This window comes from Rhyacophila brunnea, unplaced genomic scaffold, assembly GCF_057557595.1.
Source record: "Rhyacophila brunnea isolate RB1 unplaced genomic scaffold, BYU_Rbru_1.0 scaffold_4, whole genome shotgun sequence".
Classification (NCBI taxonomy): Eukaryota; Metazoa; Arthropoda; class Insecta; order Trichoptera; family Rhyacophilidae; genus Rhyacophila; species Rhyacophila brunnea.
The window spans coordinates 11,945,226-11,966,425 of NW_028233068.1; the positions used below are offsets into that span (position 1 = coordinate 11,945,226).

The 21,200-nt window shown below is 33.1% G+C and overlaps 1 protein-coding gene across 2 annotated transcripts; it reads right to left on the bottom strand.

Moving 5' to 3' along the window:
- Positions 1-164: 164 nt before the first annotated feature.
- Positions 165-19,732, bottom strand: LOC147066901 (venom protease-like). 2 transcript variants are annotated; one of them, XR_015071479.1, is made up of 10 exons: positions 19,541-19,732; positions 17,245-17,348; positions 14,471-14,654; positions 13,878-14,005; positions 13,591-13,706; positions 11,525-11,677; positions 10,031-10,157; positions 8,919-9,050; positions 1,157-1,794; positions 165-1,082 (listed from the first exon to the last, which is right to left on the bottom strand). XR_015071479.1 is itself a non-coding variant. In XM_085954090.1 (9 exons), exons 1-9 carry the CDS (start codon positions 19,650-19,652, stop codon positions 1,630-1,632), a joined length of 1,221 nt encoding a protein of 406 aa, XP_085810216.1. In that variant the 5' UTR covers positions 19,653-19,732; the 3' UTR covers positions 424-1,629. The 2 variants fall into 2 exon arrangements, 1 of the variants encoding a protein (XP_085810216.1); XM_085954090.1 differs by having other exon boundaries at positions 424-1,794.
- Positions 19,733-21,200: the final 1,468 nt, after the last annotated feature.

Here is a 21,200-nt window from a genome sequence, read left to right on the forward strand (position 1 = left end):
TAACCTTGTTATGCGGTTATTAATGGAATGGATATAAAGGTGATTCTGCATTTGAATAATCCCCGACTCCTTTCTGTTGTATATTTTAATATAAAGACAGCAGGTAAAAAGTAATATTTAACATTGTTATGTTGTGCATTTTAATAATCGTTGTAAACAGAGTTTGAACCAAATTTAGTTTATTTCAGTTTTTAGTTACTTATTATAATTATTATACTTAACATTAAACTTCTTAAATGTGCCTTAGCTTGTTAATAACGTAACCCACTGCTTTTTATATACTATATATTAAATAAAACAATAAGAAATTTTTTCCTAATCAAAATACAATAATTTTATTTAATACCCGTCATGATCGGTGTAATATCAGAAAATGTTTTCAAAAATGTGATGTTTCTTAAACTCCTTATTGTTTTCTTTTTTCTGTTCTGAAATGTATAAATAATAATAAACTATTTTGTCAACTGTACTTTATGTATGATTTTTGAAAAATATGTTTAAAGAAAAATATTATATCAACTTTATAAACAAAGTTTAATTTATTGACGTTTAACCTCGGGATTGGGAGTGAAACAGTTATTTCCTTTCTTAGTGGTCGACCTTTTGTGACTTGTCAAATAAAGCAGATACCTGTTTTCTTTCCATCCTCAGGTTGGGCATAATTTTCTTTTCATAGTACATGATTTATTACTATTATATTTTGTTATGGATAATATTTTTTTTTGCTGAATTTTTCCTGGAGTTATTGATTAAAACTAGCCCATTTTGTTGTTGAAACATTAATTGTAAGGAAAATAAATTTTTAAACATTTACATACATGTAGAGATTTGAATTACATTTAAATAAAGTATTTCAAAACAAGAATGGCATTATTATTCAGAATTTTGTCTGAACCTTGAAGGTTGCTAAATACCAAAGCTATAAATGATGGTTATGTGGGCAGCGGTAGAGAACCTATGGTATACACGAAAACTGTGTTGGTATGTGAAAAAATTGTAGAACTCCAAAGGGCACCGATGATATGATTGAAGAGTTGTCAACTGTCTCAGTTTGGCCAGGATCGGTACCATAAAAGAAATCCCTGAACTACCAACTCGAGGAAAGTCAGATTGATCGTAGCACATGTCAAAATTAGAAAAGAAAGCAAAATTTGACAAGTGAAATTATATTTCGTATAGGAAAACTAACCAACACCATACACCATCTGCAACTTGTATTAGTTCAATGAAAACAAAATAAGTTTGACCGACAAAGTTTAGTTTGTACTATTTATGTCGGATATCCACAGACTACCTCCAACCTTCGCCGTTTCTAGCCCGTCACACGCCAGGCATCCTCCTGCTCATTCTCACTCTTGAAACGGCGGGTTTTTGTGAGTCATTGGGCAGCTAAAAATTAACAATTAATATTCAGAGATTAATCAATTATCTTATAAATGCCACTGAATAATGAAACCAACGATATTAAAATATCCCGGCAAAGAAATGAAAAACTAAGTTACATATTATCACACACTTTATTTAAATATTCAATATTTTTGGAAGAAAATCTAAAAGTACACTGGTATTCAAACTGATGATATAAATTAATGTAATGAGATCTCGTTCAAGTTCAAGTAATTCTTGATTCTATGGCCAGACGATGGACTCAATCCAGGGAACGTAGGCAGCGACTCTCGTGTAAATTCCCGGTATTCCCCGGATGGCGCAACCTTTCCCGATTGATACTATTCCAAAAACTGTGTAAACGCAGTCATCATTGTTAACTATTTGCAGGGGTCCACCGGAATCACCCTAAAAGTAAAAAAATAAATTCATTAAAATTAATGGTAATATAACTCTGTGGCTATTGGCAGAGGCAGATATGTCGATTTTTGGTGTTTTGAGGTTTAAATGCAGATTTGTTCTTCTGTGTCTATATTTTTATTTGCCAAAATCAGATATGGCTTATCTCTTCTACTGACTTCATAATCAACGAAACAAGTTTCAGAGATGTTTAAAATTAAGCAAGTCATATTTGCCAAAACAAGTTATGGTACCATATCTGATTCTGGCAAAATAATAAGTATTGAATATAATCAATGTATTCTATTTGCCAAAACAAGATATGGCTGCTGTTTTGGTAGTTACTGTTTTTTGTAGGAACAGTTTTTTTATTATAATGTCTTATAATAACTGAAATTGACAACTCTGATATTCTATCCTCAACATGGCGCAGCGAAAATGCAGTACTAGATGAGCAAGCCACAGAACACGCGATTCCAATGTCTGTGTCGCAAGCAGATTATGATATTCAAATTACCGAATCTCAACAAAACTTTGCCTCGTCGGATGACGAACCCCTTGCTCAACAGATTAGAAGAAATTCTGCTAACAGCTCTTATAATCCGTGTACATCTACATCTCGAAGCACGAATTCATCCCAAGAAAAAATCAAGAATAAAAGAAGGTACATGAAGAACTTGAAAGACTGCGGCAAAGAGTATAAAACTCGTGGTGGTGTGGCTAAACCTGAAAAGCTGTTTATTCCATTAGAGTCCTGTTGCCGTTATAAATGTTTTAGCATGCTTAGTGAAAACAATCAGAAGGATATGTTCGCAAAAATTCTGGGAATGAATAGTAAAGACACGGCTGACCAATTCCTCGCAGACAACATTACCATTAATGACAAATTAATAGAGAGGAAAGGAAGAGGCAAATGTGGTCAAGTAAAAGAACGCATGATTACAGCTATTTATAAAGTAAATTCAGTAAAAGTTTGCAAGAAGATGTTTCAGAATGTTTTTGGCGTATCCCGAAATAAAATTGATGTCGCAATTGTGAAAAAACGCAGCTCGGAAACAGGAATCATAGACGGTGACCAAAGAGGGCGTCACGAACCACACAATAAAAATAACATTGAAGAAATTGAAGTAACTAATCATATTAACAGGTTTCCGAAAAACCAAAGTCACTACTCCCGAAGACATACATACACGCAAGCTTTATTTATCTCCGCAACTTAATATTGCAAAGATGTATAATATGTATAAAAATGAACGGACTTCTCAACAGAAAATACCTTTTACATATTCTAAATATGCTTCAATCTTTCGTGAACTAGGCTACAAATTTAAAAGTCCTAGTATAGACACTTGTAAAGTATGTGATACATATAACATTCAGATTAAGTGTACAAATGATTTAGAAAGGAATGCTGAACGTAATGAAAAAAAAACGAACACTTGGCTAAGGCTGATGAATCATATAAGAAGAAAGAACACGACAAATTGTTATCTAAAACTAGTCAGTCCACTCGAATGCTAGTTCTTGATTTGCAACAATGCCTGCCAACGCCTTCCCTGATTTGCCTTTGATATGACGTGGAAATAAGACAGAAGTCAAAGAAAGTCGAAAAAAATATTTTATTGTTATTAAATTATATAATACTTACTCAACAAAAAGTATGTAATATTTTACGTGTAACAGCGTTGTAAATCGATAGATAATATCTTAATATTATATCGAATGAAGCATGGAATTGTAAGCACAATTCGTGGGTCGGGATGTGAAGTCAGATAAGTCACAAATTGTCATTTTGAGATATAGCAAAAACAAAGTTCAAAAAATTCCCCACATTCCCCTAATTATAGTTATGTTTTTTTATGAGTAACAAATCAAAATACATGTAATTGGCTTTCAATTATATGTCCTAGAAGTATTCTAACTATTTTGTTTCATTAAAATTTAATTGGTTTAAAAAAAAGGGAATTCACTTACCTGGATTTGCACAAAAAATGATTGACTTACCTTACTACGCACAAAGCAAAATTATCATTTTTTCATGTAAATCCGACTAATATTAGCAATAAAACACACATTTTATACATAAATCTTATTGGTTTATTGAACAAAATATTATATAAATTTAAAATTAGAATTTTTATAACTTATTTTTACTTTAATGTTATTTAAGTAGTGAAAAGGCACACAAACCTGAATATTATAAAGGTTCATCGTTATCATTAAACTTCAGTACGGATTTCTTCAATTGTATCAGGTTAAATATCCCTGACTGTCTCAGATGTCTCAAGTGACTCATAAAATTCTCTATAATAAGTTGAAATGTATGGAAGTAAGTCTATCAAATCTTTCGTCTTGTCTCGTCTTATGTATGAAATTTGTTAAAATGCAGTCGTCTCGTCGAGAGTTCTTTTAAATTTCACTATTCCCGGTTCGTGTTTGTTGAATTAAAGCCACTTAACATCTCTCCAAACAAACTTATTCCCATATGTGTCTATACGATACGAGTACCTAGTTAAAAAAATCTGCACGAGTTATTTTAGTGACTTGAAAAGGATTTTTCTTTGCAGTCTCGCATATTGATTTGGCCCAATCATGAGGATGTTCGATCGTTCCACCAAATGTCTTTTTTTTCTTCTCAATTATGCGATGGTCACTATCGCACGCCATATGTGTGTGGCCAGGGACTAAAATGTTTTAATCAATTTTGTTTCAAGTCTCAGAATGTTTTACTGCTATCATGCATATTACAGCTACGTGGCTATTTTTGTTTTGAACCGCACATCTATCAGAATACATGATCACATGCTTAATATTACCATGTATCCCCTTGGTTAAGTATTTGAACAGGCATGCAGCGATATCGTTAGCTTCAACATCTATGTTAGCTTCTCTATTAGCAAGAGCCTCATGGCATACAAAGCAATATCCCTAGTTATTATCACAATCATGCACTGTCAAAATGTCGTTTGTAAAAGCCAAGGAACTTTCAACAACTGGTATGGGCATACATTGCTGCATGTCAAATGTTACAATTTGGCAAGAGGAATCTTGCAAGTACTCTTTATCACAACTCTTAGCTGAATATGCAAAGTCAGCTTCGTCATGATATGATGCTCTTTCAATTCCTCACGATTTTTATTTCTTTCTTCATCATCGGTGGAATTATTAATTTGTATACATGTATATAAGTTTATCGCATGTTTGGCAAGTATCCTTATTTAGCCGTTTCAATGTTAAGTTCATGCCATGGAATATTTCTGCGTATAAACGAATATTGATGGGATTACATCTAATACTCTTCAAATATTGAGAATACATCACAGTTATTGTCAAATGTGGCGGTAAGTATTTTCTGACAGTCACAAATGTGTCTTTGCTATTTGCCTATCTTGTTCGAGATCTTTGTTTTTAGGGATATTTTTCCTCTTGCATCTTCTTGAATGAGTATACCGGAAACAGTCGCACGTTTTTTTTCTTCAAAACATGTTCAAAAAAATTGTGACTTTCACTTAATGTTTTTAATGTACAACCTTTACAAATTGGTTTCTGTAACAGTACAACAGTCAAGTAATATTGAACTGTTACTTCGCAAAAATGTTGTTTTCCTGGTTCGCTTTGTCTGATACGACTTTTTCCATATTCATAACTTTCATTATAGGTACATTCTTACTTTTGCCAGTAATTCGTGCAACTTCTTTATCATTTCTGGAGGCTTTTGTATCATCCTTTAAGTTACGTTTTTGGTGATTATTTCTTCTGAATCGAGAACGAGGGTCATAGCTTAAAACAACGTTGTGATGTGTAATCGTGGAAGCATTATTTAAGCATGATGGGTGTGGTTCTTCAATGTTGGTAAATTAGACTAATAATTCTTGAATATTAATATCAGGATCTTTTATGAATCGTCAACATACAAGTTATTGGAGTATGTGGTTGAATCTAGAAGCAAGATTATTTGTTTGGATATTGTTTACGTGTTTTTAGATTTAAATAAATCAAATTCGATAAATTTGGTATATTTTTTATAATTTACTAATAATACACATACTTATTTATATAAGACATAATTTATTAAAATATGACTATTTTACTAACGTTCTGTAATTTTTTTTTCAAAATTTCTCAAAATATCTTAAAAAAATCGTTGTCTTAAAAAAGTCGTGAGTAGGTATGACGTTTGAAGATAAGCCAACCATGAGTAGTAAGGTAAGTCACACAAAACGTTGACTTATCTGACTACTCATGTGACTTAACTGTGTACACACCCCGTAAAATAAAAAATATGTTTAGACTGAAAATGCATCTCGCTAATGGTGAGACGTACGACTTATCTGACTATACAGAATGAAAGATTTTTTTTTTTTTAGTATAGTGGCATTCATATCTCATTTTTGCTGTTTTGTGACTTACCTGACTACACATCCCGACCCACGAATTTATAATGAATGACATGGAAGAAAATTGTGTATTTTGTCGAAAGGTTCATTTTATGTAATCGTATTTTATAATTATACCATTTTTAAAAAAAACGGAGTTTTGTATCCCCCTAAATCCAGCCGCTCTGGTGTTTTGTACCCCCAACACCCCGCATGGCGCGTCCCTGACGCCGAAATTTACTGTGTCCTGACGCGTTTAATTTGAGAGTGAACAAGCCAGGTGACGTAATTCAATTTTGAATGGGCATAAAAATAATCGGATTTGCGAGAAGAAAGACCGACAACTATAAAAGGCAACTGTGGACTTATAATTTTACAATTAGAGATTGTAAAACAGATACTGCAAGCTGTTACATGTGGCATGAAGGGATTGCTGGTCGGGGATCTGATCAAATAGCATCGTGCTTCGTACAGCATTTACAGAATCTTCCAAAAACAGTAACTAATATACTAGCCTATTCAGACTCCTGTCCAGGGCAAAACAAAAACAAACTTTTCTTCAGCATTGTCTTATTTTGTCAGTGAATCTGAACACGTGCATTCTATAGACCACAAATTATTGGAAGTGGGACACACCAGAATGGAATGCGACACAGATCATGCCCGCATAGAAAAAGCTAAAAAATCTATTGAACTTAACATTAACATCCCACAAGACTGGTACCAATTTGTACGAACTGTACGAGGCAAACATCCGTTTAATGTGGTGGAAATGTCAGCAGAAACTTTTCTCTCTTATTCAGACTTACTAAAGGGCAACCGATCAATTGGCACAGTATAAAGTGGCTCCGGTATGAAAAACAAGTCGGTGATAAAAAATTCAAATACTCTCTGAATGATGAGGAGCCCTTCAGAACAATGCAGTTATTAAGGAATTCCAGAGGGCATCCACATATTCCTATAATACCGAGGACTCATATGGCACCTGCCCCAATAAATCCTCAAAAAAAGAAGGACTTACTGAGCATGATGTATTTGATAGATCCCGTGTATCATACTTTCTATAATTTACTTGAAACGCAACCTTCTGTACCCAATTATGGTGATGCTGAAACCAGCGAAGACGATTAAAACCTGGATGTTATTTTTAAGCTACCTGTAACTTTAAAATAATAATATGCCTAACCTAGATATGTGTGAGATATGGTACATTATTTTTAATATTGAATTTGCCAAAACCTGATATGTTCTTTAAAGTGATTTTTAAGAAAAACTATACTATTTAAATACAAATGCTTATAAGTAATTAAAATTCAGTTCATGTCGTCATACTATTTCATTAACTTTCTTTCATAATTAAATACATAGGATTTATCAGAAGACACACAACATTCAAATTGCTCCCCTGAAAAGTAGGTGAAATGGTCATATCTGCTTCTGCCAAATAGCCACAGAACTATATTATATAAACACTTAGAGCGAAACAAAACCCTGACATTACATTTTTAAAAGGATTGACAAATAAACCTAAATAATGGAAAGCGTATATTGAGGGGTAAATTAATTTTTTTTTGTTTTAATCAAATCGATTTCGAGCATATTTATGACCTTTTCGAGAATGTTCCTTTTCTCTTGTACTGACTATGTTTTTCTTTACGTAAACAAAAAAAAATACTGTCACATTGTGTAACCTTGATCTTGGGTACTGCAGGCGTATAAATAGAAAAGCGTGCATTGAATTGAATGTGTTCAAATAAATTGGATTTTTCATTTTAATTGAATTTTGAACATTTCAGAAATAAATTGTAAATAAAAATGTAAAACTATGACTTAAATGCCCTAAAATTAAACAAGAATGCAGAAACTACATTCAAATAGCGGGAAAATGTGAAATCGGGGTTCTGATTGAATTCCATTTGATTTTAAGACTTAATTAGACGTAATAGGTCATCCCTCCTAATTTAGGACAATAGATTTATGAACTAATTTAATTAAGCATACTTTAATTATGTGATAGATTCAGGGCTCGAAATGGACCAGAGCGCACCGGAGCGCCGTTCCTGTTCGTGAAATCGGTAAAATAATAATTCGACCGTCTGAGCTAGATAGGCCATATAATAGAAAATTTAACACACTTATTTTTATGAAATACACATAAAATTTGATAACTATGTCTTCTAACTATGATAACTATGTATTGTTCTTCAGAAAACTGTCGAGCGCTCCGGTTCGTAAACTTTTCCATTTCGAGCACTGGATAGATTGAACAGTCTTGTTAAAAAAATAGTGAAAGTCAATTGAAGGGTTGAAAGTCTATGTTGTCTGTTGTCTAAGTGCCAAAAATGTGAAACTGAGATATAACAAAAAAAAAGAATAAAATCATGCATATATGAAAACTTACATTTTTATTTTTACAAAGTTACAGGAGAACATCACTTATGATTAGTTTACATAATTCTAAAGATTAAATGAACTAAGGAAGAATAAAATATTTAAACATGGACAATATTGAAACGCTCTATGTAGAAGGGCTATGTAGGGACACATAGACCCCGCCCATATTTCCAATGTATTTGTGTGACAAAAATGGTAGAGTTAGGAACTTAGACCCTTCAGAATATCATTAGGCTTGGCATATAGAATTGAAGTAAAAAACTTGTTATACAATTTTTTGGCACTTAGACCCTATAGACTTTCAACCCTTCAATTCGAAATAGAGCCCTTTTTATTTATTGCAACAAGATGAAAATGTACTACCTGACAAGCATCTTTCAGTTGAAGACTGCTGCCGTAACAGATCTGTGTGCGATTGTAGATTCCCAACACATTTGTTGGCGAAGGAGGATGAGCTACCGTGCACTCCTCGTACTGTACTTGTTGAAGAGTCACCTGGCGACAAAGCAAGCATGACAAACTTATAAAGCATATACATATTAACTCACCGGCTGAGGGTGGTTCCTATGTCGGCATTGTCTTAACAAAAGACACATTACACAACCAATAAATATAAAGTTATAAGTAATTACAATTAGGCACATAATACTCTCTCATGCGCCTAATACCTACAAACGCACACTAAAACTTCGCTTTACAGCCAAGACACATTCCTGGGAAGTTGACCGTAAAGAGAAGTGTCATAAAAAATCACAATTCCATTACAAAAATTAATGTCTTCTTCATGGGGATGAATTATTCTATGTTGAAAAAAAAAAACATACATTCATTCAATCATACATTTGAATATTATGGCTTAAATCAGTGATCGTTGGTAGCTCGCGGTGGCATTTTCGTTAGCTCGCATAGGATATTTTATCATATTTATATATTTGCCTCCAAATTTTTTTATTGGACTCCGAAATAAAATATTTCTCAGACTAAGTTTCAATGAAATGCCGTTGTAATATGAATTTCTTGGCAGTGCGTACAGACAAAGTAAAATAGAGAAGTTTAGTAGTAATTATTATTTTGTTTATAAATAAATAATTAAAGTACGCATTTTATGTTTTATTGGAAGTCCGATGTCCTAATTTATTTTAAGTAATATAATAATATTATGTATGGTACGATAAAGGACGATGATAAAACATTATAAAGAAGGAATATGTATAACTAACTCACCAGACAATTTCAATTTCTGAAAGTAGCTCACATCCTTATTGAGCTTGGAGACCATTGCCTTAAATAATGCACCATTTAAATATCCCTACTAAGAAAAAAGTATACAATTATGCAATATTGACAAAAAAGTAATGATATGTTTTTGACGGTCCTATGTGCCTATGTGCAGCCACTACCGATGGGGAGGCCTTTACGCAGACATGTATAGACATAATCCGACAATGAAAGAGAGAGCCTATGAAAATAATCACCTGCTGAAGTATATTACTCTGTTTTCCTCGGGATTGTGTGACTCCCCATCCAGTAACTACTCCTGAATTTATACTGTCGGGTCCAAAATGAATGCACGCGGGTATCATTGATGGACTAAGCACAACCCTGCAAAGAAAAGACGTTCAAATGTGGAAAAGGTGTTTATGATAAGAAATATATTATTATTAGTGAATATAAGGCCTATCGCGTCGTGGGTCCCAAGTTCGAATCCTGGGTTTGGCAAGTACACATTGTTTTTCAATTTGTGTATGAGTCAGAGCTGTGACGAAAAGAAGAGGTAGGCTGTTAAGATCCGATATAAATAGTGCACACTAATTTTTATCAGTCACACGTATTTCTTTTTATTGAACTAAGACTGCAATTTACAGATGGTGGTGGTTAGTTTTAAAAATCAATTAAACCCTGCCTTACCAAACCATTTAGTTTTTGTTTACTTTGGGCGATATGACAAAATTGTGCACAGTTTTTCATTCAAACTTATTTGTTTTCGTTGGATTAAGAATACATAATATTGTTGGTTCATTTTTTAAATTCATTAAGCTCTACCTAAACCAAACAATAATAGTTAAAAAATATTATTAAATCTATAAAATATCAAACATTAAATATAATTTAATGGCATAGTTTTAGATGTTTTATAGATAGACGAGTATTTTTTGACTATTATCTAATAATGGCTTGGTCTACGCACGTTTTAATTAATTTTAAAAACTAACCAATCACTGTATAGTGTATATTGTAGTTTTAGTTCAATGAAAATAAATATGTTTGACTAACAAAGTTTAATGTGAACTATTTATGTCCGATCTTAACAGCCTACCTCCATCCTTCGCCCAGAGTCAGAGTATGGACCTAGGGGCGGCAGGTTATATGAAAGTATGGTGAAGCAAGTTGCGGCAAAATTTCCACCTTAACATTATATTATATGGGTACGTTATAATGACCAAAGTAAATCCTCCGTGATGCCCTGAATTTTTTTTATCGCGTCGCTATTTCTCGTAAGTTGTCGGCTATTGTTGGCCTGCTTCATTCAGTTATATGAGAAAGCCGATTCCTTGCCCCTCTTTTTATTTAATACCTCTATGGTATGGACCTAATACGTTGAGCAAGTGGCTGACACCCATTTCTCGTAAAAACAAAATCTGTGGAGGCCCATATGATCTTATTAGGATCGGACATGGTCGGAGTACAAGAATGGTGAAACTTTTTGTGAGAGATTTGGTTTGTGAGTGAAAGAGAAAATTTGGTTAGATTGTGACTCCATCCTTGCACTTCACTTTCACTTCAATTCTCACTCCATTTTCTCTCTTATGTTATTTATAAATCGTTTAGTAATCTTGGCTTGGGAGGTTTCGAGAAAAAAAATCTCAGACCCCACGTACTCGCTAATTAGATACTAATAAAATTCATGCGCATTTTGGCCTAATATAAAATTATAAATGAGATAATTGAATATATGAATTATAGCTTACTCTCTGTCAAGTTGTAGCAAAGCAATGTCGTCATATTTTTGTGGAGGTCTTCTGTCCGGATGGTCGACAATCAAAGCGACATGAAACACTTTGCTTCTTATTATTGGCTCATTCAGGTCATTCAATCCCAGCCGCACATATTTCACGTCCGTTCTGAAAATAGAAAATACAGTCGAACTTGGTTATTACGATTTCGGACATAGCGAGATATCGGATGTAATGAGGAAACATTCGTTGACATTTTGGTTTATGATTTTCTCCATACATTTATTCACTGTTATAACGAGCAACTTATTTTATCGGATATACCGAGCTAAAATACTGTTTAAAAACATTTCGACCCTAAGCAATAAAATCCGATATGATGCCGCCAGGTCGGATTACGTTTATGACACTAGTTAAGTGTCTAAGTACCTACCTAATTGGTGTTTCGCCGACAATGAAAAAGTATCCACGCATATGGTTGAAAAACCCAATGTTTGTGAAGTCCGTAGGTACTGAGATCCCCGGGGTTCCAGCGGCTAGCTCAGGAGTCCATCGAACCCCGGATTCACAAAAAAAGTAATTTCAACGGTTGGAGTATAAATAAAACTCGGTCTTTCGTGCTCGTAACGTGGTCTTCTTATATTTTCTTAATTTTTAGTTTTACAAATTATATTTGGGATTTTTACAGTTGTAGTCGTCAGGTCCGTACCTATCGGAAAGGGGACGCTTACTAACATCCTTTTTTTTCTTTCTTTTTAAATTCCTCGTACCGACGCCGTCCAGCAAAAGGGCTCTCGTGATTGGCCAAATTTTATCGCGTGATCTTTGATTCGGCGAATCACGAGCCTGACCCTGGCGCCGGCGCGCGAGGATTTCACGCACAATGCGCGGCAAAATTTATTATATTTAAATCCTTATATTTAGTCTTAAAATTATCTCTTTCATCCATCATCATTTTTACTTTTTAAATTAAAAAGAAATACTTACGTGGTTGAGCAAGGAATCAGATTAGATGTTTTATGAAGCCGTTTCTAGAGGTCAGGGTTACGTTTCGACTTAAGCTACTAAATGATTATTTTACACCGGGAGAAGCCCGCCTGTAACAGGGGTGTATCAGTACCTACCAGCGTTCATTACAATAAACAACTTCTTTTGTAGTTTATGAATGCCATGCTTGTTTCGGGGATTTTTATGATGGTTTTCAGATATTTTATTTTCGACTTTTTTTCGACTTTTTGTGTAATGTGACTGCTCATTTAAAAATACCTATTCTCTGATATAACGAGCAAATTCAGTCGGTCCCATCTTCCTCGTAATAACCAAGTTCGACTTTATTATAAAATCCCTCATTGTTATATTTAGTCAAAAATTTGTTTTTTAGAACATACCGGTATTGTCGAATATTCTTGCACCCATAACACGTATCATCATTTAAAAAATCAATCCATAACATGATATTACTCTCCACTTCAGTTGTCTTAGTATTTAAAAAAAATATAACCGTTGGTTTCAGATCGTGGCACCGGGCTATCATACAAGTACCATAGAATGTTCTAAATTACGGTAGAAAATAAATTTTTAATACAAATGAAAACATTTAAAAATTAATAACTCGGAGCTGAACCGAAAACCGGAAAAACTGTTATTTTTTCGGAACGAAAATCGAAACCGAACCGATATATAATTTTTAACTTGAACCCGAACGAAAACTGAAATGAAAAAAAATAACGGTTCAAAGCCCTGGTCCATACAACAGAAATATTTGCAAACCTAAATAAACAATAATTGTTTTTTAATTTGGCAAATATATCCATGTATTCGAAGAATTTACTATTTAAATTTTGTATAAATTATACAAACATTGTTTAATCGCGTTTAATTAAATTTATTCGCTTATAATTGTTAAATGCGCGTTGAGCATTTCTGTGAAATCTGAATCGATATCAATACAAACATTTTTTTAAATTCCAGTATAATCTAATAATTTTATGACGGATTTGAACTATTTAGTAGGCCCTTTTCAAATTTTCTGACAAATCAATTATGACATTTGCGTCGAAGAAAATCGCCGCTGATATTACCCAACTGATCTGCTGTAGATACAATGGCCGGCTGTCATTACCCATCTGTTGCTGATGAGAGATCCTCCACATTCCCATGATGCCGTTTCTATCCCTTGACCAAATCCCAGAAGTGCCTGAAAAAATATAACACATTACCTTGAATATAGCGCTTATTGATTATAAATGCTGCACAACCAATTTAATTAGTGTCAAAAATTATTTAATCTATTTGTCCGTGACAAGGACTTAGTTTTAATCAATTGCAAAGAAAATTGTGTCTACGATTAAATAAACTTCATATTTACCATGTGTGGAAATTCATTGACGGATGTTGGTTTACCACCGACAATACTTGTGTAAAATTGTTGTTCTCTTGGGCAATTTTCAAAGATATTTTTGCATCTCAAAATTGTTTTGACCAAATCAATGCAATCTATAAAATAAATCACATTTAAAAGATTAAAAAAAAAAAACTTATTTTACTTATTAACTTATTATTTTCATCTGGTGCATTAATTAAAACATTTGTGGACACATGTTGGTGATATGACACATTAAAATCTAAATTTTTTAAATTTTCGATTTAGATATAAGATAAGACACTATCTAATGGAAATATGTTCGCACCCACAAGTAGCAGGGTTTTAATCCAAAATACGACTTCTATAAACGTCGTGTCGTATTTCGTTCCACAGTACAGGATGTCCTGTCATATCACATCTCACAAAATACGACGTTTGTAGACGTCATGTCTGCGAATGTGATAACACATAGTTAATCTAATTACTAAAAATAAATTTATTCAACTCCTGCTAAATTCTTTGAATATCTGTATGTTGTCAAGAAAAGGAGTACCATATATCAAGAGTAGGCAGTAAAAAAATGTTGGGTTACTTACGGTCTCTGGCTTTACTTCCTGTTTGAGTTCTATTGTAAGCTCGTTCAGAAGGTGGACTGCAACCGACAACTGATAATGGAGTCGCCACATATTTTGTGATGGCTGGAGACGGAATACTTAGAAGATCTTCCCGATCATTTCGAGGACAGCAAACGACTGATACATTTCCAATAAACGAACAAATCTGCGACAAAAACATTATTAATGAGTATATTAAACAAGATAGATAATATCAAGGAAGTTCTAAATTAGTAAACATGTATACTGAGTGTCATGTCCCCCACATCCTGAAGCGGGCCCCCAGGCTAGGATTTTTGGCGGGCCCCCCTACCTATCGCTAAAGATAAAGGCAGTGTGATGCTCTACAGTAGTGTTTTCCAAATGGTGTACGTAGTAAAATTAATGTGTATATTTAGTGTTTTTTTTGTATAGTTTAATACTTTCATTTGAATAATTATGGAGTTGTCGAGCATCGATACACAATTAAAAATTGTATCGTACAACCACATTATCCTAAATAATAACATTATCGAAGAAAAAAAGTCTTTTTTTTTTATTATTAGAGAGAATTTGTGATGTATGTTTATATCACGAAGGTCGAATCGCCACACCGGGCCCTTCCTGATCCCGGGCCTCCAGGCTAGAGCCTTGTCAGCCCCCTCTGTGGGGGCCATGCTGAATGTACCCAACTACAGAATAACTTTTCTTAGAGAGTGACAACAAAATTAATGTTCTCCCTAAGTATATGTTGCATACCTATATACTGTAAAGGGTTCTTGTGCGGCAACATAGATGGACATGAAAAAAAATCATGAATTAACGTGGTTTGAAATTGTCAGATAGGTATAGAACAAGTTACTAGAAGCGGTCATTCGCACTAATAATTAATTTTATAAATAAGGCTTTATACTAAAAAAAAAATTGTGTTTTAATATTGTATTGTATAATTTGAAATACTTATACAGGTTTTTAACTCGATAGAGTTATATATGGCAATCAATTTCTTGTGAGCACTCCTTTGAGCCAACGCTTTAGAACGAACAGTGGTGCCAACATCTCAGCAGTGATTTGTGAAACTATAAATTGTTTAGCTGATGATATGATGTACTACCAGTGCAACAAAGATAGTAGGTACCAACGCCTAGTAAAGATATTTTTGTGGATATTGATTTTAATAACAGTGAAGGATGCATTATATATGAGCCGAACAATGCAATTAAAGATCAAAATTGCCGTGCAGTCATGAAGAAGATGAAATTTGAATTACACATTCTATTGGTGCAAACATAACGTTAAACTGAAACACAGAAAAAGTTGTCAACCTCTATTGGTTATTATATAACTGTGTTGTGCTAATTGCTAGTTTATAGTTAGATACATATTATATCTGCATACAAATTATATAATTATTGTTTGTAAACTTTTACTACTACACAAAAAATAATTTTATGCACAATCATTTCATTGAAACTCAAAACTCTTCCACACCTGCAAACATTCATCAAATTACATGTAGTTTCGACAGTCCACATCGTACAAATTTGTGCGCTTTAATAAAAACAACATTCCACGAGACCGTATGTTGCTACCTCCGATGAAACTATAAAAAACTTTCTCCCAATTATGCTCACACTTGCTTGTTTGTCAGTACATTTGAAGATGTTTTTCATTTGCGTTGAATTATAAAAAAAAGTCATTCGTATAAAAACATTTCAAATGTGTGCATACCAGTAGCGAAGGGTGGAGATAATCCTAATAATAATAATATAAAAGATAATAAGATCCGCCATATATAGTGCACATTGAACTTTGTTAGTCATACGTATTTGTTTTTATTGAGCTAAGGCTACAATTTACAGATGGTGTTGGTTAGTTTCTAAAAATCAATTAAACCCTACTAATAGTTTTGGTATACTTTGGGCGATACGATAAAATTGTGCACACTTTTTCATTCATACTAATTATTTGTTTTCGTTGGATTAAGAATACATAATATTACACATATTATTAGTTATTTTTTTAAATTCATTAAGCCCTGCTTAAAACCAAACTATAATAAATAAAAAATATTATTCTATCTATAAAATATCCAAAGTTATGTATGATTTAATTGCATAATCTTAGATATTTTATAGATAGACGAGTATTTTTTTAATTATTATTTATTATGGCTTGATTTAGCAGGGTTTAACTCAGCACTCAAAATGGAGAATTTTACGAACCGGAGCGCTCGGTAAGTTTATGAAAATATTAACATAGTTATCTAATTTTATATGTTTTATAAAAAATGAGTGTGTGATTTTTTGTTATATTATGGCCATTCTAGCTCTAATGGTAAAATTATTTTTTCCATGAGGCGGAACGACAATGTTGCCGATTTTACGACCCAGAACGGCGATCCGGTGCGTTCCGGTCCATTTTGAGCCCTGGTTTAACTGAATTTTAAAAACTAACAAACACTATCTACACACTGTAGTCTTAGTTCAATATAAACAAATAGGTACGTTTGACTGACAAGTTTAGTGACTCATCTTAACAGCCTACCTCCACCCTTCGCCACTGGTGCATACAGATGTTTGTAAATAATTATACAATGTTTCATTTGTTTACTCACATATGTATCTTAGTCTGGACTACATAAAAGCTACAATTTTAATTAGGTACCTAATGTCGAGTCGAATTGCTGTTTCAACTAAGTTCTGTACAAGTACTGCTCAACTCATATCTAAATATCTTATAGAATATATGGATACTACTATAAATATGTTACTGACCTGTGGTCTCCGACCCAACTTAACATCTATGACGGCAGACTTGCAATCTCCGAACCGAAGGCACCTTCCTCGAGACCTTGTCAACGCGTTTACGCAGTTGTCACCTAAAAGTGTTGAATGAGATTTAATTTTAATTCTTATAAGAAAAAATAAGGTCTACCTAATGAACCTAATAGGTAGGTATCTATTTGATTTCTATTTAATAGATAGATAATATTTGCTATAGGCGAAGCACATATAATGGACTCCATAACGGGAAAACATTAGGGCCCCATCAAGGGTGACTGCCGCCTGGGTGCCTGTCCAAAATTGCCATTCCCAGGGCAAATAAAAAACATTTAGCAGAAGTGTTCAGATGGAAATTTAGTGGAAATCTAGGACAAAAATGTTTGGGTGTATAACTTTATTTTTATCAAAATGATTACAAGTAACAAAAATAATCTCATATTTTTATATAAAAAATATTCAATATTCTTGAAGTATTTGAATTGAATTTGATTAGTAAATTTTAAATAATCAATAATATTATGTATCGATTGGAGGGAGGGGAGGTGATCGGTTGATGTAGGTGGCCAGAGACAGAACAAAAGTACAAAAAGATGCTTTTTTACTAACCATGAAACAAACTTATGAAAAATTGCCCCCTTTTCAAATTTTGTACGTTTATGAATATGTTTTCTGGCACCTTTCATTACATTTTTACAATTTATATTTTTGTAGAAACTTTTATATATTTTTGTATAAAACTGTGTTGCATTAGTCATAGATTAACTCAGCGCTCGAAATGGAAAAGTTTACGAACCGTAGCGCTCGACAATTTTCTGAAAATATTTACATAGTTATCAAATTTTATGTGTATTTTATAAAAATAAGTGTGTTCGATTTTCTATTAAGTATATATTCTAGCTCAGACGATCAAAATATTTTTTACACAAGACGGAGCGATAATGTTACCGATTTCACGACCGGAACGGCGCTCCGGTCCATTTTGAGCCCTGGATTAACTACCTATATAAATAAAAATATAATATTTGTATTTTTAAATAAGTATTTTATTATATTCGACCATGTCCGATCCTAATAAGATCATATGGGCCTCCACAGAGTGGAGGTTTGTATTAACATATTTTGTTTTTACGAGAAATGGACATTAGCCACTTGCTCAACATAATATTAGGTCCATACTCTGACTCATACATAAATTGAAAAACAATATGTGCACTTTTGCCAGACACAGGTTTTTTTTAGAATTATTAATAATCATGTCCTTGCTTTTTCGTACAAGGTGGTTGTTAGTAATTTTGAACAATCACAAACACCCAGGCTTTGAGAAAAACGCATAAATGTTTTTGTCATGACCGGGAATCGAACCCAGAACTCTCGGGTGGACCCACTGCACCACGAGAGCCGCCTAACCAGATCCAGGATTCGAACCCGGGACCATGACCCATTTTTAAATATACTCAGTGTTCATTCCTCCCCGAATTCGTTTGGATTTAAAATGCGGTTTGTTGGAGATACACGAATTCGGTGAAAAACTATAGAAATAATACGTATTTCCTGTGCGCTAAAATCCTCTGTATGCTTTTCACACGAGTGATTTTATTTATAATATCATCCTCACGATGATTTGCCACCTCTCGCGAACATAAAAAAAAAAAATATCCAGCCGAAAGTAGTAAGTCCCTGGGTGACTGGGTACCCACATCAAAATATTTATTTTTTTACATTCGCAGTTAGGTATCGAAAACTGACAATATTATGATAACCAGACAAGCAGCTTTTAAATCCAATTAATTTATTTTTGATTGTGTTTTGTATGAGGATTTCATTGGATCATTTAAAATAATGAGTAAGCCTTCTAATAGACTTTTTAGGGTTTTCTTGTAAGAAGGTTTATTTTAATTAATACGCCAGCAATTATATACATTTATTAATTTATTTTAATCACGGGAAAAATACGTTTTTGACATTTAATATAGGAATTATGGCGAGTTTAATATTTTTAGATCTAAGGTAATATTAATAAATCCACCGGTATGTACTATCGGAAAATTATAAAAATAAAGTCAGGAATAAACGGTTAATTAACCATTTAACTTTTAATGTTTCTGTAGTTTACCAGTTATTAGTATTACATTAAGTTTATTACGCCGAATTATTACGCGAAATATACGAACTTAATTCTTTCTATTAATAAATAAATTGTGAAAGGTACCTATTTGACATAGTTTGAATCTGTGGCGTACATATTGACATGTTAATATTTCCAATAAAAATCGTAATTAAGGCTTACCTTCTTCTAAAATATCAGCGCTGATCGAAGAGATGATTGCTGTCACAAATATGAAGCACAGCATCTTCACACTGGTCATCTTCATCATGATGCTGTTGACACATTGTATCATTCGTGATGAATAAAATTATAAATCACTAGAGGCTGGTGAAAACGTACATGTCAACACCGACGTCACTTCGAATGCCCACTAAAAACAAGTTTTCGTATTCAGCCACTCGGAAGGCCAAAGAATACGGAAATTTTTAAAAAATAATTTGTAGAAAAACCCAACGAGAAAGATTTGTTTACTATAACAGTTTATAATATATATTTTTTTGTAATAATTAAATTCAGGGACGGAGTTGGATATTGGCCCTCCGATGCCGGCGCCGCAATTTCGGTTTTATTTAACTCTTGTGAATTTTGTTAGGTCGCAACTAGGGATTCCAATCCCGTGATCCCGAATCCTGAGATCCCGGGATGCCGAACTATTTTCGATACATATGAATCCCGGGATTGGTAAACATAATCCCGAAACATTCGGGATTGATTTTTTTTATCAATTTTTATGGAAAATAAAACAGAAACAATACTTTTATTAACAAATAACTACATTAGAAATAAACTGAGTTTGAATGAAGTTTGATTTATACCCATGTGTAAGTTGTCGATTGATTTTTTTTTTCACATTTTATTCACAAATTAATAAAAATGGGAAAGATTGGAAAAAAAACAATGCTTCGCACTATTAACAAAGTAATTCCACCATGATCTCATACGTTTTACGGCAGTTTCATATTTGACTAATTAGATTTATGAAGCGGAAAGGCCATAAGTACACCATGATTTGCTATACTATCATTAAGTCTTTACTATCAGAAACAGCAATATCATATTATTCACATTATTATTTATATTACAATATTATTTACTCCATTAAACTTATGTATTTCCAAGATTGAACGTATACAATATTAACAATTAATGTCTTAAATAGTATAACTTTTACTAGATCTATTTTTGACCGATTTTATCAATGTTATTTGTAAATATTAAATTGTTATATTAACAATGGAAAAAAATGCCAATCCCGGGACCAGTCCCGGGATCTCGGGATTGTCAGATTGTAATCCCGAAATCCCGGGATCAGAATTTTGGCTCGGGATTGGATTCCCTAGTCGCAACGCAACTTGTCAAGTTTAGTCTTCCAAGGTCAAGCATTTTAAATGCAATCATATTAATCACACGTAGAATCTTATTCAAGTATTTCCATCTAATGTGTAATTATGTATATTCGAGAATGGCAGTAATTCGAGAGAACAGTCTAATTGGCAGCAGTGGCAGGACCAATTTATTTATATTTCTATAGGCAGAGCTGGCAGACGAGGCAGTCAATCTACCAAAAGTTTCGCACATAAAATATTATTCATAATCTTATATTATAATCTTATATTTTAACACTAATAAAATATTTAAAAAAAATCCTGGTGTAGGTATTATGTAAACACAAAGGCAATTTTTTGCAAGGGTACAGCATTCAAAATAAAGAATTCGGGGACACTGTTGATTGTTCTTTCAAGTTTTCTTTATTCGTGGTATTCAAAATTTTGTATGATAAGTCAGGGACGCGCCAATAAGGGGTGTTGGGGATGCGAAAAGTAAAAAATACACATTTGAA